Below are 27,680 nucleotides of genomic sequence, written 5' to 3'. Positions count from 1 at the left end.
TAATTATTTAAGTTCAGTCTAGCAAATTGAACTATTAACATATCAATGTAGCTGCTATATAATATATTATTATATATCCGTAATATTATTATTCTTATTTTTTGTTTTAAAACTTGCAAGGTTTCAAAATTTAGATTGCAAAATTTCAAAACATTTTTTATTACTCATTTTTAGCAGATCTCTATTGATTTATTTATTCACTTACTAACAACAGGTTGATGTCCAATAATTGTTGACTGTAATAGGTGACAATGAATTTTGTAATGCATGAAAAATACAATTCTTAACTGGGATTCGAATGGAGAGTTTCCAGGTGAAAGGTTAAGATATTATCAATCCACCATGGACATGAACAATAAATATATCAACAAGTAAAAATATTTTTTCTGGCAGCTAATAGGGTTCATTCTAAAAAATCTGATTATGAAACTATTAAATTTTTTTTTATCTCATTTGCTTGTTATGTATCATCTTTTTCTAATTTTATTCACCCATTTCTCGTTATGATCCAAATACATTAAATTCTCCAACTCTTCGTATTAATCAAGGGTTGGTTGAAGTCTCTTCAATTACTCACATGATTATCCCTGTGTGTGAACATTAATTTCCAGCATATAGTGTAATCCTGCTTCTGCAGAATTGTTGCAGTGAATTGTAGTTTGTAGAAATGTAATTTACAGCTTATATAGTTCTGTTCATTGATCATAGTGTCTTGTTATATGTAATTAGACATATTAAACTAAAGAAAAATAATATAATCTATTTAAATAAGTGGTAGCTTATGTTACTTAGTTATTTATACAACACATCTTGAAAGTCACTCTGAACTTGACTGTATAGACTGAAAGTCATTAAGAGATTAATTAATTTTTTATACAAATTTGACGTTACCAGATCTTATAAAAAAATAATGGAACAATCTCACTATGTGGATGTAGAAGGCATCAGTTAATATGCGTAAACACAACACTACACACTAGAATAACTTGTGTATGTGTGGAGGGGGAAGGCGACCATCAATAGCATTCCCGTCTAGTGCAATCCTGTCTAGAGCTTCGCTTGGTTGTAATAAAATAGAATTGCCTTTTGTTAAAACAGTATTTATCAATACTTCTTTCACAGTGTAAAATATAGTTTTTTAGTACTACTTCCACAGTTTGTGTATTTTCAGTTAAGAGTTACTGTGTATAGAATTATGGTATTTGATGCCTCAAACAAGCTCTAATTGTTGATTGGGACAGGGAGTGGCTATAAGAAGCCAGACTAGATGTATTATAATGAACAACTACAAAAAGATTTCAGAAAAAATACTGATGTTACGTTCAGAAACACAAGCTCATGTTGCTGATGTGTGTGGCATATCAGTTCACATGGTGCAAAAAATTGCAACTGAAAAAAATATAATTGGTGAAAATGAAAGCTTCATTACACCAGGAAAATCTCTACAAAGAATAAAGAAAAAAGTTAGTATCGTAAAAGATACTTTTATGATAATAAGTGAGTCTCCCATTCATTTATGTGAGTCTTACATTCATTCAACTCGCATAAAAAGTTTTGGTTGGACTGATGACTCTGCTTGTGGTTACTAGAAACCTACATGAAAAGAACAGAGAGAGATTGATAATGGTGCACACCAGAGGTGAAACTAGAGAAGTTCCTAATGCATTTTTAATATTCAAATTGGGTCAGAAACAAGGTGAATATCATGAAGTCATAAATAACTTTGAAAAATGGTTGAAAACAAAATTGATTCCAAATCTTCCACCTCATTCAGTTTTAGTTTTCGACAATGCATCTTACCACAATAAAAAATTATACCAGGTTCTGAACTCAAATTGTAGAAAGTAAATTCTATTAGAATGGTTGCAAACTAGAAATATTCCATGCTCATTGCAAATGTTAAAAGTCCAACTTTACCGGTCGATGAAGTTAAATAAAGTGCGCTACGAACAATTCTGTTTTGACAAAATATTGGATTACAATCACAATGTTGTAAGATTGCCACCACACCATCCAGAACTTAGCCCGATAGAGCTGATTTGGGCAAGGATAAAGAATCAAATAGCTGAAGAGAATGTTTTACCTCAACAAAATATTAGTGAAGTTAATCAAATGGCAGAAAATGTTTTTCTGAATTAACAGCTGAAGACTGGAAATTATGTTGCAATCATGTTTTAAACTTTGAAAAAGCATATTCAGAGACAAATGCAGTTGCACTTATGAAAACTGAAAATTTTATTATAGTGACTAATGATAATGATAGTGCTGATGAGTGTGGGTGTGTGTGATAATACACATCTGTGTGGGTGTGTGATAATACACATCTGAAGTATGTCTTGTCAAGTAATAATTATGATTGCTTTAATTGTTTTTAATGGTTGTTACTTCTGGTGATACATTTTTTATGATTATTGATATTCATAGTTGATCAATTATCTGATTAGAGCTATATTCTAAAATGTAAGCTAGATTTGTGATCATTTATATTATATTTAGTATTATATTATTATATTTATCATTATACAGTTTGTTATGTTTATTTATATCATGCAGCTTGCACTGTTTTTACATTGCCATCAGAAGAATACTAAAGTAATTGAGACAAATCTTTGTAGAATATTAAAAAAAAAACAGTTTTGCTGTTTCTTTTGTTCAATCATAGTAATCTTTATACTATTGTGTAGTTTATTTTAGGTTAACAAATGTTCATTTAATGAAATTGTATATTATTTATCTGTTACAACAGTGAGTGTGTTGCTTTACAAGATCCATATTGTGCATGGGACAAAACTGCAGGTAAATGTAGGTCAGTTGGATCAGGTGGTGCTAGATGGACTGATGAAAAAGCATTTTATCAGAGTGTTGCAACTGGTGTTCATTCAGCTTGCCCTCCAAGTAAGTATTTTTTACTTATTCTATAAGATGAACATTCATTGAAGTAGTCAAAGAAAAATTAAATAGATTAATATTTTATTACAATAAACATTTGCTAAAGTTACTTTTAAAAAAGTATGGAATACATTAAAATTCATTCATGTAGAACAGAAAGAATTTATTTGTAATCCTATGATGACAATGACCAGATAGATGAATGTTTAGTAAAAACATGTGTTTTCTTTCTTTTTTTAATTTGCACTGGTTGCATAGATAAAAAATAAAGTTCATCATTTTAACATATTCTTTCATTAAAATATTAAATTACAGAATTTATACATTAAATTATTTAATATGATTGTAATTTTTCAACTACTATTAATTAATTTTCCAAATTTTTGAAAATTTGATAAACTGCAGCTCCTTGCAGCTGATGACAAAATATCTGCTATATAGCAAGAGACAAAATGAGTAGATAAAAATTTATCAGTACTAATTTGTCAAATGGTTTTGTTCCACTTATTTTCATTTTCTGTACTAAAAGCAGCTTATCTGGGTTGTACTTAATCCATCATCAGTTTTGGTAAATTAATATTTTCTGTTACTGATTAGTACTTCCCAGAATGAATCAGTAACAGAAAACATTAATTTTACAAAAACGATTCATAAGAATAATAATGAAATTACACGGCAGATTTTTCTAAACAGATACTTAAAGACCTCCCAGAATTCAATCCTCACTATTAGTAAGCAAAGAAATCTAGAGCTTTAGTTTTATTTGCATAATTCAATAATATATGTTCTAGTCAGTTAAACAGAATAGATACATAATGTAATAATATCAGCAAAGAAAATGTATCTTTAGCTAAAAATTGATAAATACATAAGAGTAGTACAGTTCTTTTTGTATTTATTGTTACAAGGTTTGATAAAAAAATGTGCATAATTTTTTAATTTCCTGGGCTGTTTAAGTTCAATTGTCACAAATTTCTGTTGTGTTGGTACACTTGTTTCTAAAATATATTTTCATACCATATTGGATGCATAGTTTATTGTTGGCTGTCAAAAATGTTTTTTATGTTTAAGTAAGGTCAGCTATTTTTAACTTGTGGAAAAAGTGGAACAAAGAATTTTAATTAAATTTTGCTTTAAGAATGGAATAAAGTGCAGTACCACATTGGAAATGTTAAATGTTGCTTTTGGCAATTCTTCTATGAATAAAACAAGTATTTACAATGGTATTAATGTTTCCAAGAGAGCCATGAACATGTTAAAGAAGAAGAGTGCTCTGGATGTTTCAGCACATCGACAACCAATGACAACATCAAAAAATGATTATGGATAATTGCCGAATCACTATTAGAAAGGTTTCTGATGATATTGGCATATCATTTGACTCATGCCAAGCAATTTACCGAATGTTTTGAGCATGAAACGTATGGCAGCAAATTTTTTTCCAAAATTGTTGAATTTCAACCAAAAGCAGTGCTGAATGAACTTGCTCAGGAGTTGCTGATTGAAGTGTATGACAATCCAGAACTACTCAAACAGGTTATAACTAGTAGTGAAACATCGGTGTATGAGTATGACATCGAAACTGTGGCCCAATCATCCCAGTGGAAGAGCCATGCCTGAAAGAAGCTTGTCAAGTTGAATCGATGTGAAGGTTCTGATCTCTGTATTCTTTGATTTCAAATGCTTAGTGTATCATGATTCTTTCCAGGTCACACAGTCAGTAAGGAATACTATCTGGTTCTAAGGCGTTTACATGAAGCAATCTGAAGAAAATACCCAATTTGTTGAGAAACAGTTCACGGCAATTGCACCATGATAATGCACCTGTTCATGAACTGCTTGTTCATGGGCCAAAAAACACCAATGATGCCTTATCATCCATCTTGGGGGCCAGACATGGTCCCCTATGACATCTTCCGATTCCCCATGCTGTTGAAAAGAACCAAGAAAGGATGATGTTTTGCCAACATTGAAGAGATAAAGACAAAATCACTGAAGGGAGCTAAATGCCATACTGAAAATTCTGTTCCAGAGGTATTTCAAAGATTGGAAAAACTGCTGGCATAAGTGTATTATATCTAAAGCGAAGTATTTTGAAGGTGAGAAAGTCAGTATTGATGAGTAAATAAAGATTTTTTGAGAAAAACTAGAATTCTGTGTATTCTTTTTATCAAACCTTGTACAGTAATAAATGAATAATTGTTATTAAGTAATTATGTATTTTTAATTGATGATTAATAATTATATAAATTATTAATTCTACGTTAACTAAATGTTACAACTACAAACATGAAAACACACTTAGGCATAGTGCTGCTCTCTCTGTTTGTACACTATTGTTAGCACAAGGGATCAAAGCTAAAAAAGTAATGCTTTGTTAATGATAAGAAATTATATCATAGTTAAAAAAATATGTCTATTATGAATGATTATTCAGCCCAAAAGCTAATATATTTGTTCAATAATAAATTTAGGCTGTTGTAGTTTTAAGGTTTTTTTTTAAATATGATTATCATCCAACAAAGGTAATATTGACAGAAAGTTCGTAAATATTGTCTCTGAAAATTCAATAGATTTCTGAATTTTGATTATGATTATGAACTCTACGACTTTTGATTTTTTATTTATATTTAAACTTTCTGGTATCTTTAACAATATCAAATCAATGATACTTTCTTATTAAAAAATAGTAATGTATTTTTTATGAAAGAATTTAATGAGAGTGGTTTTTTGAGTCTTGGTCATGATAGTTAATAAACATTTAAATTGGCATATTTAAATATAAAATATCTTTTGAAATATATTTTACTTCAAGGATTTGTCCAGTTTTTAATAATATACTTTGTTATTTACAGAACAAGCTTTAAATGGAGAAGGAAATTTCGGTGGTTTGTCTGCCTTACATCCTAAATCATATAATCAAGATACTGGACAGGAAAGTAAAATTTCTCGAGAAGGTGAAGTAATAACTATGACCCGAGATGAAGAGGATCGTTACACTGGTGAGTTACATTTTCATTGCCTTAAAGTTTTGGATTTGTTACTTTCTTCTTTTTGTAATTTTTAAGCTAACTTCGTAGCTCCAGCATAGCATTGCAAGCTGTTTTATCTTATTATAGAATAGATTAAGTTCCTGATTTGTGCATGTATTTTATAATCATACTAAAAAATGTGCAATGCGATCTGTATAATAAGAAAACTATACTTCATATTTTTGAATATACTTTCTTTTCATAATGTTAAATCTATTAAAACTTTAATTACTGAAAAAAATGTTTTCACATTAACTATTATTACTGTTGAATAATTTGACATTGGTTAAATAAACAGTAATCAGTGCATTTATAAACAATCATTAGTTGTACTTTCAGTTAATGCTAACAGATCACAAAAACAAAAATACTTCCTTTATTGGGCTTCATTGTTAAACTACAATCTGTACCAAAAATCAACTATAATCAAATTTTATTTTCATGATTTTAAAACTTATTAACTCAGTATCCTAGTCACTACTGCAGTTAGCTATAATATTATTCTGTCATTACCCCTATATCTAGAAATAATATTCAGTAAAGATTCGTACTAATTGTGAGTAATCTATCATTCTAAACGCCATATTATGCCTTAAATTTCACATATTGACTGAGTGGTTACTCAGATAATGTAAAATATCAGGTTCTTCACCATCTGCATAAATAATTGGGTTTCTGATTAATTCAAAATTAGTTTACAAGCATTACTTACTAGTCTATTTATTTTCTTTTAGTATTTATATATAATATTGAAAAAAATTAACTTGTGCAGGAGAACTAAGAAAAAAAAGTTGTTTCAATGGGAAACTTGAGGTTGCATATTTTTCACAACATTGTTTACATTTAGAGATGTGCTGGAACTAGCCTATCATATTCTTTTAAAGCTAGAAGTCTGCCAGCTTCTGGATTTAATATGTTTTGGCTGAAGGATATTTGTAAATATTCCAAATACATCATAAAGTTTCTCTTTTACTACTTTTTTTGTCTTTAGTCATTTCATTTTGATATACCCCCTACATCCTACATCCCAAAAAATTTGTTTTACATATTCCAAACGTTGCCTGCCTGCACAATTTTTTCCTTCTACCTGACCCTCTAATATTAAAACGACTATTCCAGGATGCCTTAATATGTGGCCTATAAGTCTGTCTCTTCTTATTACTATATTTTTCCAAATGCTTCTTTCTTCATCAATTTGCTGCAACACCTCTTCATTTTTCACTTTATCCACCCATCTGATTTTTAACATTCTCCTATAGCACCACATTTCAAAAGTTTCTAGTCTTTTCTTCTCAGGTACTCCGGTCATCCAAGTTTCACTTCCATATAAAGCGAAGCTCTGAACATATACTTTCAAAAATCTTTTCCTGACGTTTAAATTAATTTTTGATGTAACAAATTATATTTCTGACTGAAAGCTCGTTTAAAGTCTGTGCTATTCGGCATTTTATATCGCTCCTGCTTCGTCCATCTGCAGTAATTCTACTTCCCAAAAAATAAAATTCTCTTACCTCCATAATCTCTTCTCCTCCTATTTTCACATTCAGTGGTCCATTTTTGTTATTTCTACTACATTTCATTACTTTTGTTTTGTTCTTGTTTATTTTCATGTGTAGGACTAGTTCTTGCGTAGGACTTCTTCCATGATGTTCATTGTTTCTTCTAAATCCTTTTTACTTTCAGCTAGAATTACTATATCATCAGCAAATCGTAGCACCTTTATCTTTTCACCTTGTACTGTTACTCCAGATCTAAATTGTTTTTTAACATCATTAACTGCTAGTTGTATGTTGATAAAAAGTAACGGGGATAGGAAACATCCTTGTCAGACTCCCTTTCTTATTACGGTTTCTTTCTTATGTTCTTCAATTATTACTGTTGCTGTTTGGTTTCTGTAAATGTTAGCAATCATTCTTCTATCTCTGCATTTGAACCCTAATTTTTTTAAAATGCTGAAAATTTTATTCCAGTCTACGTTATCGAATGCCTTTTCTAGGTCTATAAATGCCGAGTATGTTGGTTTATTTTTCTTTAATCTTTCTTCTAATATTAATCTGAGGCCTAAAATTGCTTCCTTTGTCCCCATACTTTTTCTGAAACCAAATTGGTCTTCTCCTAACACTTCTTCCAGTCAATTATTCTGTACAGAATTCTAGTTAAGATTTTTGATGCATGCCTAGTTAAGCTAATTGTTCTGTATTCTTCACATTTATTTGCTCCTGCTTTTGTTGGTATCATGACCATTACACTCTTTTTGAAGTCTGACGGAACTTCCCCTTTTTCATAAATATTACACATAAGTTTGTATAATCTATCAGTCGCTTCCTCATCTGCACTGCACAATAATTCTACAGATATTCCATCTATTCCAGAAGCCTTCCTGCCATTCAAATTTTTTAATGCTCTCTTAAATTTAGATCTCAGTATTGTTTCTCCCTTTCATCCTCTTCGACTTCCTCTTCCTCTATAACACCATTTTCTAATTCATTTCCTCTATTTAACTCTTCAATATATTCTACCCACCTATCGACTTTGCCTTTTGTGTTATAAATCTGTGTATATCTTCATGTTTAAATCTGTGTACCATCTTTGTTTAACACATTACTAGATTTTAATTTATGTATCCCAAAATTTTCCTTAACTTTCCTGTATGCTCTGTCAATTTTATCAATGTTCATTCTCTTTCCACTTCTGAACACTTTTCTTTATCCACTCTTCTTCCGCTAGTTTGCACTTTCTGTTTATAGTATTTCTTAATTGTTGATAGTTCTTTTTACTTTCTTCATCACTAGCATTCTTATATTTTCTATGTTCATCCATCAGCTACTATATATCGTCTGAAATCCAAAGTTTTCTTCTAGTTCTCTTTGTTCCGCCTAAGTTCGCTTCTGCTGATTTAAGAATTTCCTTTTTAACATTCTCCCATTCTTCTTCTACATTTTCTACCTTATCTTTTTTACTCAGACCTCTTGCAATGTCCTCCTCAAAAATCTTCTTTACCTCCTCTTCATCAAGCTTCTCTAAATTCCCCCAATTCATCTGACACATTTTCTTCAGGTTTTTAAATCCCAATCTACTTTTCATTATCACTAAATTATGGTCACTATCAATATCTGCTCCAGGGTAAGTTTTACAGTCAACGAGTTGATTTCTAAATCTTTGCTTAACCATGATATAATCTGTCTGATACCTTGCAGTATTGTCTGGCTTTTTCCATGTGTATATTATTCTGTTATGATTTTTAAACTGGATGTTGGCAATTACTAAATTATACTTTGTGCAAAACTCTATAGTTTAGAGTTAGAACTCTTATAGAACTCTTATAGTTTAGTCGGTCCCCTCTTTCATTCCTTTTGCCCAGCCCGTATTCACCCACTATATTTCCTTCCTTGCCTTTTCCAATGCTTGCATTCCAATCTCCAACTAGTATTAAATTTTCAACCCCTTTTATGTGTTTAATTGCTTCGTCAATTTCTTCATATATACACTCTACCTCATCATCATCATGGGCGCTTGTAGGCATATAGACGTTAACAATCATTGTTGGTTTAGGTTTCGATTTTATCCTTATTACAATGATTCTATCGCTGTGCATTTTGAATTACTCTACTCTCTTCCCTATCTTCTTGTCCATTACAAAACCTACTCCTGCCTGCCCATTATTTGAAGCTGAGTTTTTATTATTCTAAAATCACCTGACCAAAAGTCGTTCTCCTTTTCTACCGAACCTCGCTAATTCCTATTACATCTACATTTATTCTATCCATTTCTCTCTTCAGATTTTCTAACCTACCAACCTTTTTTAGATTTCTAACATTCCACGCTCCGACTCATAGAATGTTATTTTTTAATTTTCTGGTGACCCATTCCTTAGTAGTCGCCACCCAGTGATCCGAACGAGGGACTAGTTTACCTCCAGAATGTTTTACCAAGGAAGGCGCCTCTATCATTGCTATATGAAAATGCAGAGAGCTACATTTTCTTGGAAAAAAAGCAGCTATAGTTTTCCATTGCTTTTAGCTGTCTAGTACTCAGAGGACTGAGTGATGTTGATATGGGCATTTAAGTCATCCTGACCTACGCCCTTAACAACTACTGAAAGAGTTGCTGCCCTCTTTCAGGAATCATTCCTTAGTCTGGCTCTCAACATATATCTCTACGATATAGTTGCACCTTCAGTCCAGCTACACTGTATCACTGAGCACTCAAGCTCCCTCACCAACAGCAAGTCTCATGATTCATAGAAGGAGCTTTTCCTACTTATGCAAATTATTTGAAATGTCCTCACAATAATACTTTTTTTTTTCTATATTCTGCTGTAATATTTTAAAGAAACTCTTAAAACTGTGATTAATTGAGAACCCCAATTTTATTGAATTGATCCAGTAAGCTACTTTGAATATTATTACATGACACAATTTTCTTCTTTTGCCATACAAATTTTGTTCATGAATGAAATTTTGTTCACAATGAAACACACTTAACACATTTGGATCCAAATCTAAATCAGTAAAATTATTTTCTATTTTCAGGTTTACAAATATCCCCACCATTGGTGCTCCTTAATAGATGTTGCATGTAAATTCTTGCAGCTAAGTTCAAGTTTTTTCAAATTTATTACATACCACTTAAAAAATGTTATAATTTGTGACATTATTTTTCATAGTAAGCATTTCTTCAGTTATTTAAGTTGTCAAATAACAGCTCACATAAAAACAGCCAGTAGTGTGGCTGTGACATCAGTACTTTCTTCTAATATTATTGAAATTCCCTCAAAAATTGAGGATTGATTTATTAACTTATTGTTTGCAGCAGAAACAAGCTCATCAGTTCTCTATGATACAGTTGTATGTGAAACAATTACACTAATAATATCCTACTTTATCAGGCAAAAACTACTTGTTTGTGTGATTAGAGTTTTATAAATTTACCATCAGACCATTGATTTGATGATTTTAAATTGAAAAATTACTAAACTTTCCATTTACAAGGAAATAGATCTTTTCTTGAAGAATTTCTTTTATAAACCACAAAACTCTGTTTTAGTTATCTGTATTATTCACTTATATTTGGTTTTCAATATTTGCAGACATCATGTGCTTGATAGAATAGTGTCGTTGTAGGTTTTATTCCTTCATTAACATAATCTTTAAGAAACAAGGTCTTTAACAATCTTCAAGAAACAAGGTTTCCTTCAACAAGAGCATAAAAATAATGCTTAGCTACGTTTCCTGAAAACTCTGCATTCAATATCAATCTTCCACTGTTTAGTAAAGCCTTCATCTTAAATAAGCAAGATAATTCACATAAAAAGTTAAAAAATATTTTAACGCAAAACAAAACTTGTCAAACATGATTTAATACATTATGGTAGTATCGATTTTGAGCAAAAAGAAAGCCAGAGTGGTGATGAAATTGTCCAATAGATGCTATGGAGTGGCAAAGTGTAACCTGTAGATAATGAGGGCAGTCTGCATGGAAATCTGCTGGTCAGGAATGGTTACACACAGTTATTTCTTACCTTTAACATTAAAGTAGCATGAATTTTTATCTGAATTAATTTAATGATTGGCAGTTTTTATTTATTTTTTTTTTTATTTTAGTACTTCAGTTATAATGCATTTAGGTTAACATGAGATATAATTAACATGTGAAAATATCATTGAAATACTAAAATAATATGTAATATCAGGCACAATATAGAAAGTGAGAAGTGAAGTAGTCCCTTCTGCTTTGTTCACAAGCTGCTTAGCCATTGAAATTCAAGAGAAGCACACTTACAGGGGCTGGTTTTATAATGAGATTATTCATTTAGAGAGATTATTTCTAACTACTGCCTCTTATACCTTAAGTACTTTCTGTATGACAGTCATTAAGCAAATGGGATAGATATAGTTAAACAATAAGTTAATTATTTTTTACGACTGTTTATTTTTCATCTCATTTTTACTGTTTTCTGTCATTAATGTAATTAGTTTATTGTTTTTTTTTTTTTTATATGAGTACATAAAAAGAGGCTTTTTATAATGTATATAACTAAACTGAAAGTTAAATGTTTTTTGAAGATTAGAAATTACCAGAACCTTTTTTTAAGAAAAAAATAAGTGGCTTTATGTTAGTTCTTTATCTAATATTGCGATCAAAGCAGAAATATTTATGTAATTAGTATATATTTTTTTTAAATATTACATGGATTTTGTACTTGTGTATTGTTTCAATTTTTAATTCATCAAATAACTTCCTGTATGATATCAGTATATATAATTGCAAACTTCAATGAATGGTGTTATTAAAAATATAGTTTGTATACAGCAAACTTGCAGTAACTGTATATTTCTGAAAATCTAAACAAGAGGTGAAGGATCTCATATGATAATTTTTTTTTTTAAATTAAAATTTATGAATGTTTGACTGATTTATTTGTAAAGTATTTTTGAAATCTGAAGTTATCTACTGCAGCTTTGTTGATTCGGGGCATATAGAGTACTGATTTTCTTATTGATGAGCACTGTTTTGTTATTGAGTGGTCAGGAGACAGTACTTGAGAAGTCATTAATGTTAAAAAATAACTTATTAATTGGACCTCAAATTTTTTACCTATAAAACAGGAAGGAGAGCACTAATCATCTGCACCAATCTGACTGACAATGTATGAGTTATCTGAAAAAATTATTGAATTTAATGTGTAATAAAGTAATCGAAATAGAAAAAAAAGAGATGAAATTTAAGAGTTATCTGTAAAATTATTAAATTTAATGTGTAAAAAAGTATTCAAAATAGTAGAAAAAGAGATAAAATTTAAATAATTATATACAAGGAAAGAGTTAGGTTTCATGCTAAATACAATTTGAAGTAAATTAAATATCTTGCTTGAAGTAAACTGGAAAACAAAAATGCCCATAGACAGTTTACAAAATAAACTACTTAAATCTAAAACTTTTTGCTGTTAAAATATCATTATCAATAGATGATACCAATGAATTAATATATTTAAAAGATAAAATAAATGAAGTAATGATAATAATTAATAAATAAATAATACTACACAATAAATAAATAAACACTATACTAATAATGTAATCTATATATTGTTTCATATGTTGTGTTTGTTTGCTAAGTAATTATTACTTCTTCATTAGCATGTTTCATCTACTTAATTTTTTATAAACTAATTCCTCAGTAGATGAATAGAAGAATAAATACTATTCCTCAGTATCCAATGATGATGATTTAACAGTATGTATGTCTGACAATCAAAATGACCATTCAGTTTTATATATTAGGTAATTTTTTTTGAGAGAATTTTATTGTTTTTTTTAAATTTATTTATGCTTATCTATTCTAAAGTTTATTATGTACGAATTGTGTACATATAAAACTAATCTTGTAGTATAAATAATTACTTGCAATATTATTCATCAGGTTCTGTACAATGGGATGCTTACTGCTGCTTTTTTAAATTTCTTCTATCACTTCTGTTTCAATATATGTGCAGGAATTTTTATTGTAATTATTATCTTTTGACTGATGAATTAATTCACCACAGAAGCTTACAAAGAAGCTTGTATATGGGAATAGGAAGATGGAAATTTGTAGCATATGAAAAATGCCTGACCAGGATTCAAACCATGAACCCCTGTATGAAAGGCTGAGACTCTACCACTGCGCCATGGAGATTGGCTTTTATGAACAGATTTAACTTGTGGTGTAATCATGTGTTTTGGTATTGGTTTTATTGAGTGTGTTTTATTCAGTTGTTTAAGTATGACATTACTGAATACTTACATTATAATTGTTTTTTACATTACATTATAATTTTACAATTATAATTGTAATTTTACAATTACATTATAATTGTTTTTTAATCTGCTTAAAATTAAATTAGATATCAGATGTTTAATTATGGGTGAAATTAATCTATAATGATGATTAAGAAAAGGTTGACATCTTATAAGCTTTAGAAAATGTATTCAGGATTCACCAAAAATAAAGTTATAGTGCATAAAAAATTTTACTGATTCAGCGTCAGAAATACTCAATAGAAAAATTATTAACCTCTAAAAAACAAATACAGAGAAACCTCTACAAAATGGAACCTCAAAAAAACAGAAACCTCCTCAAAACATAGTTTCCTAAGTCCCAATATATTTTTATAGAAATTAATCTCTTCAAGATGGAAAACTCTGCAATACAGAAATGGAAAGAAAACATAGATTTTACTTTTAATTTTACATATTAATTTTGTCCCATAAAACGGAAAGGAAATTAAAAAAAAGATTGTACATTCCTTCGATTTGCAAATTTATAAATCCAGCAGATGATAATTATTATTATTATAAGTCAGTACTATAATTGTTGTTTATCTAATTATATGCTGTCACATACTTGGTTCCAAACTTTTTCTGGCATATAAGCCGACAGTCATTAATAAAATTTGATAGCGGGTGGCAGCTTATAAAATAATCAATGTACAGTTTTAAGAATAATTTCTTAATAAGTAGCTTGAACACTGCGGTATCCAGCAGGATCGTTTTCATTTTGTCATAGAAGCAAATTGTTATAATTTCATGCTGTGTTTGTTTCCTGTTGAGAATTTAAATACAGTACCCACATGTCTTTAATTTTAGTTTTAGTTACATGCGTTTTTCTTCTTTTAAAATTTTGCTCATAATTATGCCAAGAAAAAATACTTTACATTTAAAGGATAAAGGATAAAATAAAAGTTATTAATTTCATTTTTAAAACAAACGTTAACTTAGTGAAAAGTTTAATTGTGGAAAAACACAAATTTATGACATTTTAAAAAATGAAGATAAAATCAAGTAAAAATGGTTGAAGAGTGAAAGGAATGCTAGTCATAGACGACAGACTAAAAGCAAAAATAGAGAAATAAATTCAGTTTTATTTAAATGGTTCACACATGCAAGATCAAAAAATCTTCCTATTTCGGTGCCTATCCTGTAACAACAGGTGAAAGAAATTGCAGCTAAGTTAGGAGTTACTACATTTAGTGCTTCTAATGGATGGCTGAAAAATTTTGTGTGAGGCATTCTATTTCTTACAATCAAATTTCAGGTGAAGCTAAAGATGTAGACAAAGAGATAGTTATCGACTGGAAAAATAAAATTAAAGAAATAACTGCAGGTTACAAACCAAAAAATATCGATAATTGCAATGAGACTGGTTTATTTTTTTGAGCTTCACCGAACAAAACACTGTGTTTCAAGAATGAAAAGTGTATTGAAGGCAAACAATCCAAAGAAAGGCTGACTGTTCTGGTATGCAGTTTTGCAGAAGGCACATTACTTAAACCATTGGTGATAGATAAATCTTGGAAGCCTCGCTGTTCCAAAAGTGTTGTTCAGTTAACTTTGGAATAGTACGCAAATAAAAAGTCTTGGATAACATTTAACATAATGGAAAAATGGCTATATAATTTTACATGAAAAAATGGTTAGTGAAAATAGAATATTCTGCTGCTTTTAGACAATGCATCATGTCACCTTCATGGAAATTATTCTAACATAAAACTTGTGTTTTTTCCTCGAAACACAACAAGTGTAACTCAACCAATCAGGGGGTTATTAAAAATGTAAAAATTCATTATTGGAAACACATTCTGCAGTTGCTAGTTGCCAATATGAATTCATGTTCATCTGTTCAAAAACGGATACATAAAATTACTGTTCTGGATGCACTAAGATGCATCCACAAACTAAGGCTTTTCATCGTACAAACAAATTACAAATAACTGTGTTAAAAATCTATTTAAAGAAGCTGGTTTCTGCATGGAAACCGATAATGATATTGTCCCAATACATGTACTTTGCACAATACAACAATATTTTAAGAAGTTGAATTTCTGCTGCAAGAAAGTGGTTAAACAATGGTCCATGCTTAAGACTACGTGGTATTGATAGTGATTTGGTAACTGAAAAAGGATTTCAGACTGTAGATGAAATTATTTTGCCTGAAACTAGCATGGTTAACAAAAGTAAATCAAAATTAACAGTTTTGGAGAAGCATTGGGTATGGTCACACAGCTGGAAGAATTCACGATTCTTATAAGTAGCAATGATTTGCGACAGAATATGTTAAACACTGGAAATATTATTGAAAACAAGTTCCAAGAATAAATTATTGAAACAGAAAACTGTACTTGACTATTTTAGAAAATGATTTTATTTTAGAATTAGTGTTAGATCATGTTGTGTTTTAGGCTAAGTATATTTCTTCTAATTAACATAAATTTTAAAAGAAAGATTTCTAACTTGTAAAAAATAAAAAACACCTTTCAGTTTAACAGAACAATTTTTGAGAATTAGTGGTTAATATTCTCTATATGCAGTATAATTTCCGGACTATTCCAAATGTTTATCCTTGCCTATCTTCATTTTACATTTGTATAATTCATAGCACAGGACCTCATGATAAATTTGCTCAGTTTTTAAAAACTCTGCAAGACGGAAACCTCTTCAAAACGGAATACTTACTCGATCCTGTCAGATTCTGTTTTGGGGAGCTTTTACTGTATCAGTAATTTTAGTCAGAAACAATAATAAATATCATATCTTTTTCTTATTTGATTTAAATAATTACATTTGAAGACCTTTTTTTTGTGAAAACTTTTTTATTGATAAATACTTCATTAAAATAACATAACCATGATTTTTATGAATAATTTTTAAGTCTGTGGTGAGTCTGAATAATGAATTTTTCACTTATACAAAGCACGGTTTTAACTAGATCAGATTATCAGAAGTCTAATGTATTATTAATAATAATAAATTATTGTATAAGTGAATTATAGAACACTGTTACTTTTAAACAAAGAAAACACTGTAGTTAAATAAAACAGTATTTATGTGGATGATGAATATTTTTGTCTTCAGGACCTGAGGTGACAACTGCTGATAGTCCTCCACCACATTATTCAATGGAAACGCTGGCATTAGCGGTTGTTGCAGCATCCTTAGCTGCATTGTTGGTTGGTTTTATTACCGGTTACCTTTGTGGAAGAAAGTGTCATAAAGATGATGATGATAATTTGCCTTATCCAGACACTGAATATGAGTATTTTGAACAACGACAAAATGTTAACACGTAAGTATTATTATTATTAAAAATTTCTAATTTTATTTTTTAATGGAAATTCTTTTATCTTATTTAATGGAGGTTGGTTCTAATAGTTCAAGATCTATTTAATTTTTTATTTATTTTGTTATTACAGTCCTCCCCGGTTATACTGTATCTAAAGGGAGGCATGGCAAAATCTGTTATAGTCATACCCACAATTAATAAGCGGCAATGATATTACCTACCACTTAAACTGCATTTTCTTATTTACAATGATTATATGCTATTATTTATTTGAAAAAAATTTCATATATAGCTGAAAAATATTTTTTAAATTGTACTTTCTTTGCGATTGTGATCTCATGTTTTTTTAAAAAATATTATGCATTAAGAATATATTTCAGTAATAAAAAAGTTTAATTAGTTTACTACACAAAGTATTTATATATAATGAATATTTCATTAATGTAAAAATAAGTATACTTTATCGCTTAAAATGCCAAAAATCTACAAAAACACGTAAAATACATTTTTTAAATGCAAAATAATGTTTTAAATTGACAAAAAAAGCATTTCATTTTATTTATTGTAAACTATAGTTCATAAATTTTAGTACCATATGTAAAACAATATTTTTATTTTTTTTAAATGGCTTTTACTTAATTTTTTTAATTGCTAAACATTTTTGACTAATTAATTTAAAATTAATAGAATTAAAAGGTTTTCATTTACAGAAACAATATTACTCTGTCAATGAATTTTTAAATATGTGCTCAAATAATTTTCATTGACATTTTTTGAGTGCGGTTTATTTTGTAATTATATCTGTATTTAATATTTTCATATTCTTAATATTATTTCATGTGTTTATATTTTAAATAATCAATTTGAATTTTAGTCACATCTACTTTTTAATTTTATAATTAATTATATTTTTGTAATATTGCTTTAATTATCACAGTTTCCCTTGATTCATCCAGGAGAAAGTTGGTGCAGTTCCTTTTTTATCTGTGGAGTATTATTTATCTATTCAATTGAGGAATAATATTAATTAAATTGGATTCTTTCCTGTATTTTGAACCACTTCATGGTCATTTTTATTTCATATCTAACAATTATTGGACTGGAAGAATATTAGTTGCTTCATTTTTTCTTCATCAATGTTTGTTTTGATTTTTATTTTCTTAAACAAATCCTCTTTTCACTCTTATATTTAATTATTGTCACTACCCTCCTTCTACACTACAAGAATTCATACTAAATCTGATTTTTGAGTACGCCTTTTAATTGACTGGAAGTATTAATCTGTGCTAACAGATTAAGAGTTAATTAATCTTCATTTTCTGTAGGTGAAAAAAATTTCTAAGGATTTTTCTCCCATTATAGAAGGAATCCATAAAATTTTCCCAGCAGCTTTGAATTGTAGAATACAATTTTATAAGAAAACATTCTTTGCAGAAGGGATCTGTTACTCATTTCTTGCTTTCTTTATTATTTTTTCCTTTTTTAAAAGAAAATTACTAACATTTCATTTATCAACAGTGTGCATTCCAAATTCTAAGCTTTCATCTAAATCCTATTAATACTATTAGCAATTATTTCATGTTTTCTTTACTGTGATTTGATAGTGATATGTTTTTTAGATAAATTTGTTGGAAATGTAGTAAAATGTGAACGTTTAGCAGTATTTTTTTCAATAAAAAATTTTATTGTAAAAAAGTTTGTTATTTTCTAACATGGTACATATGATAGTTACTGTATTAGTTTAAGATTGCTTTAAATTTATTATTTTTACGAAATTTATTTCAGTGATTGAGGAACTATAAGAAAATCAGTAACACATTCACTGCCGCTTTTCATCAGTGAATTAACCTTGTGGTGAATTATATTTTTTTTGTTTTTAAGTATACTAGTTATCATCATTTACATATGTCTTGGAGTATAAAACATTTGAAAAACTTAAAAATACATGACCAAACATTAGCACATGGTGCACATGGAAGACAAAAAAGCACCAGATTTAAATTTTCTGTGCTGAACACTCAGTCGCACATGGTTGAGTGTATTCGTGGACTTCTTATTTGTTCACACTGGCAATCTATGTTAACTAATTTTCTAGTCTTTTAATTAGGTAAAAATACTTATTTCTTTGTTTTGTGAAAAAAGAAAAACCAAGTTTGTAGATTTTTATTTATAAAAAGTATGTGTAAAATTTATGTGCAATAAATCCTCAGTTTATTATGTACATCAATAATTGATTTAAAATTTTCTATTTTACTTTTATATCAGTTAGATTAATTTACAATTTATTCTCATCTGATTTTATCTGTCATGTGACTAGTTTATATCCTGAAAATTAGTTTTCAATTCCTCTGAATGTTTTAAAATAGATCTGACAAACAAGTAACTATATTACTTATGTTTTAAATACATAATGAAATAATGCAATGTATATTCAAACTTTTTTTTTTTAAGAATAATAATAAAATTAAAAATATTTATGTAATGTACATTTTATTATAAAGGATATACATAATTGTCAAAAAGTATTAATTTAAAATGAAAATAATTGTATCAATGTATAATAATAAAATTAAATTAAAACATATAATGGTCTAATCAATACTAATTGAAATACTAATAATTTATAAAATAAATTTATTTATTAAAAATATATCCTCTTTCAAAAGTGATAAAATTTCATGCAAATTTAAAATTCTACCAAAAAAGCCAATTCAATGTGACTACAAACTAACTGCACAATAACAAAATATGAACATTTCTGATGCACTAACATACGACAACGAGTCGACATGCTGACCCCACCAGCAGGGATAGAAAAACCGCTGTACCATTATGCATATGTGCATGGACATCAGGTTGCATGTATGCATAGACCATGTGTCTGCAAGCGCTCAGCACTGAATATGTAAAATAACATGAATAAAAACATGAAAATTTATCAAAATTATGAAACAACCTTTTTTTCAGAAATAAATATGTAGTGTATGCATGATTAATGGCAGAGAGAATTTTAATTTAAAAAAATATATTTCAAGAAACAAAAGAACATCATAGATATCTGAAACCTTAAAAACTAGAAATAAATGAATGAATTTTTATTATTTGTGTTTTTTTATTCAGTATCCTTGTCCAGATATTTTAATTTTTTATTTATCTACTTTTTTATTTTATTTTACAGAAGGAGACTTGCACCCGAGCCAAAGCTTTTAGCTCAAGAAGAAGTAACATATGCTGAACCAGTTTTGGTTGCTCAACCGAATAAACAGTTAAACTCACCAAAAGCTACACTTCGAAAAGCTGATAATCTTTTTCAATTTTCTGATGGTTATAATGCTGCCCCCTACCCCCGACCTAACCGTGATCATTTTGGAACTCTTCGGTCACAGCGAGATGCTGCTAAGGTAAATCACTGATATTTAGTTTTATGAGAGATTTGAAAATCTTGATTCAATCTCACTTACAAACTGTACTGTAAATTGTTGTTGTTAAGATAATAATTACTACTATCTTTTCTGCTAAGAACATTATAATTTCTAGGTTCAGTACTGTTTACCTTTCTTAGCTTCATTCAATATATATTGATGCATTTTGGTACCACTCCATTGTCAAAACTTATTCTACTGGTACTTTTAAATATCTATTAATTTTTACATAGCGTTAAGTCAACGCCCCTCCCTTTATTTTACGTCATGCCTTATCTGGCCTTCTTGCTTATTTGCTAGTAATGGTTATAGTTATCTTTTAATTTTATTTATCTATTTCCTGTTTTCAATTAACTGAGATTTTCTAAAATGTTCATTCTTCTTCCTTTAATACATTTGTGAATTAATTTCATTGATTCATTCATTTTCATTGCAAAGTTTCTAATTATGCAACACATTTAATAAAATAAGGACATACTCCAGTGAAAATGGAAGAATCAATGAAATTAATTCACAAATGTGTTTTAGAAAATTTAGAAATTTTTAAATTAAAAAGTAATAATTAAACGACCATAAATGAACAGACCAACAATCAAGGGATGCCCTTTTCAAGAACCTCAATTTATTGAAAACAGGAAGTAGATAAATAAAATTAAATAATTATTATAACCATTAATAGCAAATAAACAAGAAGGTCAGATAAGGTATGAAATAAAATAAAGAGATAGGCATTGACTAAACATTATACAAAGATTAACAGAAATTTAAAATTACCAGTACAATAAGTTTTACCAGTGGAATGGTTACCAAAAGAATGAAACTAAGAAAGGTAAACAGTACTCAACATAGAAATTATACTGCAAATAATTAAATCCTGCCAAAAGCAAAGCCTCGTAAAGACTGCTGCAAAGTATTTTTTTACTGAACATCTAAAATGAAATTTAGTTAAATAAATTGCTTTAGTGATTAAAAGTACTGAGTTAAAATATTGAGCTTTTTTTTTATAAAAGTACTAAATTTGTAAAATATTTATTCGTTATATAAGTATTTTTATGAATATTTATTACATATAAATATTTATATTTGCTATACGAATATTTATTCAGTCTTATAAGTAGATTATAAAGAGAATTCATTACACTTTATGTATATAAATATATATATTTAATTTTTGTTTCAGTACTTAAATTCTTTAATTTAATATAACATTCTATGAATATTATTTATAAAGGACATGCCAGCAATGAGAAGAGCAATTGACTTCTTTGTAAGACAAATCTCTGTTTCTTCAGCTATAACATTCATTTGGAAGCAGTTTTCTTACTTTAATAAGTTGCAGTTTTCTTTTATAACCCTAGCACTATGAAAATACTTATTTTTGCTAAAAAAAATTTGTCTGTGTTCTTTGGATGATTATCACTTGTTAGTGATGAAAATTTTAGCCTCTAACAAGCTTGTACATTTTGTTGATCAAAAGAATTGACCAATATGCCAAAACAGTTGCTGCAGTTAACAACCACCTAACATGTCTCTACTAAACGTTTTTACCAAATAGAGAACTTGATTTCAGTTTTTACAAAAAATTATATTTTGTGGAATTAGATATTAAATTTAATTATAATTTTACAACAGTATTAAATTTTTTTTTGATTGTAGATTTTTGTTATAAATTTCATAAAAAACTTGGAATGTTTAAGTTAAATGAAAAGTCAGTCAAATCACGCCAATTATGAAATAATAGGCCTGATTTGTTGTTGAACTGGCTGCTAAAATAACAGAACATATCGTCAGAAACCACCAGCAGTTAAAAATCTGCAGTTGATGAAACATAGAAACACAATGCTGCCAAGATACATCCATAATTGTGTAGTGTGTAGTGTGTGTATTTAAACACATTGAGTGTCAATGCTATAAGAGATTGGTATAACTATTGTAGGTTAAGAAAGTGTAAACACACAGATACACAGAAACTCGATTGGAAGTGGCATGTGAAGTGGTGTGGGCAATGTTAGTATGGTAGGGAGGTTAGTGCGATGCATTCAAGGACTGAGTAGAAGCAGGAATTTAGTTACCTTCTTGCATTCATGTATTTGACCTGTATGTTACTGGCATTTATAATCAGAATTTTTCAGTACTATTTAATTATAAACATTTTTTTCTTAACCAATTGTGTTTCAATTATGGAATTTTTAAATACTTAATCTTTCTAATGCCTCTTTCTTGCCTCAAGCAACCAAGATGCAATCCAACCAAGCAACCAAGATGCAATCTACGATTGCATCTTGGTTGCTTGGTTTGCTTGGTTGGCTCTAATGCCTCAACCAAGATGCAATCGCATTAGAAAGGCATCTAAAAAGCCAAAATAAATGTATAATAATGAATGTCTACAGAAAACTAGTCAAAGAAAATCCAGTGATGGTACGTGCTGAAATTCAATTCATTCAGTTAAATTCAATTCATTTGAAATTCGCATAGCGACCTTTGTGGAGTGTCTGTTCATATTGTGCATAAAGTGTTAACAGAATCAAATAAACTGGAAGAAAATGAGAATTTTAGTACACCAGGAAAAACTCATAATGAAAATGAAAGTTAACAACTTTCAAAGATACGCATTATGAAATATCATATACAATTTTCATATACAACATAAAGCCCTGCCAACATTGAAAAAGTTATTATTAATTTTAAAAACTGATCACCCAGATTTGCAGATGAATTGCAGTCACAGAACATTAAGGAAATTTCTGAGTACGGGTTTTAGATGAAGAAAACTTAAAATAACAGGAAAACTTTAGTAGAAAAATAAGATATACGTATTAAACAAGTAAATTATCTAAAGAAAATGAGCATTTACAGATGGGAAGGAAGACCAATAATTTTTTTAGATGAATCTTTCACTTCAAATTCCTTGACACACGGGAAAAGTTATGGTTGGACCAACGGCTCAAATAAAAACTACAAAACACCCGTATCCAAAGGATCAAAGCTGATATTGGTTGATGCTTGAACTGAAACAGGAGAAATTCAAAATGCTCTTTTAATTTTTATATTGGGCCAAAAAAAAAGGAGAATACTGGAATAACATGAATGCCGATAATTACAGAAAATTTCTGAGAACAAATTTGGCTAATCCCAAATCTTCCACGTCGATCAGTTTTGGTAATCAATAATACTCGATACCACAATGTAAATTACATAAGATGCCAAATTCAAGCAGCAAAAAACAATGAACTGTTAGAGTAGATTCAAGACAGAAATATTTCGTGCTCACCAGATATGGTAAAAACGGAACTGTATGAATTAATGCAAATTAATAAATGTGGGATCCCACAATGTAAAGAGTACTACTTCAATAAAATATTCAGGATCATGGTCACAACGTAATAAGATTGCCACCCTAACATCCTGAAAATTATCTGATTGAGTTGATGTGGGTGAAAATAAAACCTCAGGTATCGGACAAAAATGTTTGAAGTCGGAAAAATATAAATGATATATAAGAGATTGCTGAGAAAAAATTATCTGAACTGCCAGTGGAATATTGGAAGCAATGTTTCAAACATGTACTAATAGTAAAAAAAGATTATTATGAAACAGATCAAGTTGCCGACATGCTAAATGAAAGGTTTACAGTTTGTATTAATGACAGTGACAGTGGAAGCAGTGAAAGCAGCAATGAGAGCTGCTTTCACTACTTTCATCAGCGCTCAAACAAGGATGATACAAATGATGTGAGATCCGATGATGTGGATGGGATTGATACGCTTGATTAAAACCCTTATCAATCCTAATTTACTATCTATTTTTGTTAAATAAATAAATAAAGTAAAACTTGTAAAGAATAAATGAAATTTCAAAAGTAATAAAATTTGTAATTGTAAAACTAAAAAAAATTAATTATTTTAACTATATTTAAACAAACAAAAAAATTAACAAAAAGATTAAACAAAAAAATTTACCAGATTAAACAAGCAATAAATATAAATAAAACAGAACAGAAACGGTTAGACATTATGCATCCATGTGCATTCAGCGTGCTGTTGAGCATACGCATGCATGCACACAACACATCCTTGCATTTGTGTAAGTGTGGCCAATTCTCCGTTCCTCCCACCAGTGTAAAGCAATCTATCCCCACCCTATGCATTGACTTGTGTGTTTACACTTTCTTAACTTTGAACACATACTGGAAATTTTGAGAGGATGCATAATGAAGAGAGTAGAGCAATACTTAATTATGACTAATGAACTTATTCAAAACATTGAAAAAATAACGATTGACAAATGGTGTTTCCCTTAACACAACTTTAAAGTGAATTTTCATAAATTTTTGAAAAACCTTTTTACAGGATCATGTCAGGAGGACTAGATTTCCAATTAGTTCTACCCAGTGCGGGTACCAAGATAACTGACAAGATATGGTCATAGTTAAAGTGGTTCTGACTTTAACAGTTCTTCAGCAATTTGCACATACAAACTCCAGAAAAAAATATTAAATATTCTCCTTTTTTAATCCTTTACTATCCCATATAATAAGGTATAGAGATTTTTATAGTGGGGATGAGATGTGAGTCTAGTTGACAACTCAGTTCTTTGTAACAGTTGCTGACAGAAGGGGTTAATAATTAATTGTATGGATAACTTGGCAGCAGATTTTTCACTGAAGAATTCAGTAAAGGTTTGTGTTATGGTCTAATAACTGCTTGACTGTAGGCATTTCCTATGTGAAGAAGTAAGGAGATGTGTAGGTAACTTATACATATAATAAAACTTTTGCCTATATTTTAATTTTCATTTTAACAAGCCTATTGGATATTGAATTTGGAGTAACCCTCATAATCATTAACTTTTATTAATGAATGAGTGACTTTTAGTAATCATTTAAAAAATCTGGATTTATCTGAGCATCTTTTAAATAAATTTGGGATTTGATGTCTTTTTATAGGAGCTTGGGATAAGTAAAAATAATTTCTAAAAAGACAGACTCTGATTAATAGAAATGGTAGTTTTTATTACATTCAAATGATGTTTTTAGAACTTTAATAAAAAAAACTCTTCATCCCTGAAGGTCTGAAAATATAGTCATCATTAAGTTATAAACTAAATGATGGCTTCTTCATTAACTTCATAATATCTAGTTGTACACAAACTGCATGGAGTTTCATAAAAGTATCCACAATTGCATTTTGTTAATTCTTTATTTTATTGATTAACTTTGAAGTCAATTTTCTAAAAAAAGTTTATAAATTTTTAACAATTCTTGCTTTACATCAAATTTTTTAAAGTTACTTCAATGTACAGCAGGCTCAGAAAATTTAGGGACATCTAGTTTCTCTTATAACTCAGCATGTACAATGTATAAATTTTCGGAGGGACTATATGTTGATCTTGGGAAGATCAGAACCACCGTAGCCAGATATCTTTTTAAATTTTTCTATTGTTTCTAAATAGTAAACTTCAAATTAACTTGCTAATCTGTTGTTTTAGAATGATTCAGCCAACATGGGCTTCAGGGATGGATTTGGAACAACTCGCAGTGTAAAGAAGGTGTACCTCTGAGAGACAGGGGAGGAGGGGGGGAGAAGTCTACCAGGTAGGGTAACAGGGCGGGGCGGCCGGCGAGCACAAGGGGGCGCACACCACCCGCTTGCCACTAACACGCCTCCATCCAGCTCTTCGCCCTCACCACCATCCTCCTCCCCCTCCCCTCCCACAACCCCTCCTCCCTGCAGTTATATTTATCGCACCTGAAACTAGCCAAAGGACTCATCTCGTTGGACTCAACTCGTAGTTACTCAAGTGCCAAACATGCTCTCTCTTTATAGGATGTTGTTAAAAATAAAAATAAGACACAATAGTTTTTGATATGCTTGTGCGCTGTGTGGTTGTTTGTTGGAGCTTGTAGTGGGGGAAGCTAGATGCATTGTTTCCCACCGCACTTAAATTTTGGGTGTTACGTAATGACATCATTGACTATATATAACATTAAATACATAAAATATTATTATATATTTAGATTATCTCTGTTTGTTTATAGTTGATTAATTAGATGAATTCTATTTAATAATGAATGACGTATTATAATTATTATTATTATTAAATTATTATTATATAATAATAATTATTTTAAAAAAGTTGAGAATTAATTAGATTTAGTAATGTTCTGACTTGAAACTATTATTAAAAATTAAATAGTGATAATATAAATAATTATTATAAATTTAGCTGTAGTTATTTAATATTTTTAGACAGTTTCTTTTTAATATTACATACTGTAATGATTGATATATTATTACGTAAGAAAAAAAAATCCATGTAGTGTGGTGCACATTTATTATGATTATCAGGTTTCGGTCTGAATTCATTAATTAATTAATTATATATATTATATAAATATTTATTTTTATTTGATTATTGTTCGTTATCGTGTGCTTAATGCTTTTCAGTGTGTGTGAGTCGTGCTGCAGGAATGTTTTGATAATGAAGTCTTTATATTATAATTATATTACTATAAAATAGTTGTAGCATATCTATTATATTATACTGTATATAAAGTTAATATGTTAATATATATTTTAATTTAGAGCATTAATGTGCTATGCGAGTGATAAATTTGTGGTACTGTGTAAAATTTTTAGCTATTACTTTTTTTTAATTATTTTAATTTTAGTTTTTATTTTATTATTTTTTTTTGCTTTGCATATTTACATGTAAAATATCTGTATAGAAAGAGAATGTAGTTTTTTAACCAGTTAATCTACACTTATCAGTATAATTATATATGCCTGCTAAATTATATGATTATATAATTGTGTGTTAGATTAACTATAAGACTGATAAGTTTATTAACTGTTAGGAATTAATTATTATATTTTGACTAATTCAGTTATTATTGTAATAATTATTATTATTATTATTATTATTATTATTATAAATAATAATGTTGCTGTAGATAGAGTAATAGGGACACTGCGCCTTCAAGATAACTACATACAAGTTAAGACTTGGATATGCTGTCAATTGAATGATATAATGTTATTTATTTATTTATTGTATATGTATAACTTCGGTATGTTTATTGACAGCATTGATATTTTTGACAGTACAAGAAGCATGATTGAAATAATTTTTTAAGTGTTCCAATAGCATAGGTTTTTAGATGTAACAATTTTTATAAAATAATTTCCTTCAGTTATTGTTTTTTTTTTTTTTTTTAATGGGTTTAAAATGTTTTTAG

At 29.0% G+C, this 27,680-nt stretch overlaps 1 protein-coding gene across 1 annotated transcript in view; it reads left to right on the top strand.

Annotated features, from left to right (window-relative positions):
- The window catches only part of LOC142320865 (semaphorin-1A-like), a 465,152-nt gene extending 439,016 nt beyond the window's left edge, over window positions 1–26,136 (top strand). Inside the window, exons 13-17 of the mRNA XM_075358842.1 lie at window positions 2,747–2,895; window positions 5,745–5,891; window positions 16,814–17,024; window positions 20,200–20,422; window positions 25,931–26,136. Coding sequence (XP_075214957.1) covers window positions 2,747–2,895; window positions 5,745–5,891; window positions 16,814–17,024; window positions 20,200–20,422; window positions 25,931–26,002 — 802 coding nt within the window. The 3' untranslated portion in view covers window positions 26,003–26,136. The remainder of the gene's footprint in view (window positions 1–2,746; window positions 2,896–5,744; window positions 5,892–16,813; window positions 17,025–20,199; window positions 20,423–25,930) is intronic.
- The last annotated feature ends 1,544 nt before the right edge of the window (window positions 26,137–27,680 follow it).

The sequence above is a fragment of the Lycorma delicatula genome, chromosome 3, assembly GCF_047948215.1.
Source record: "Lycorma delicatula isolate Av1 chromosome 3, ASM4794821v1, whole genome shotgun sequence".
Taxonomy (NCBI): Eukaryota; Metazoa; Arthropoda; class Insecta; order Hemiptera; family Fulgoridae; genus Lycorma; species Lycorma delicatula.
This window is presented reverse-complemented; position numbering and strand designations above follow the sequence as displayed.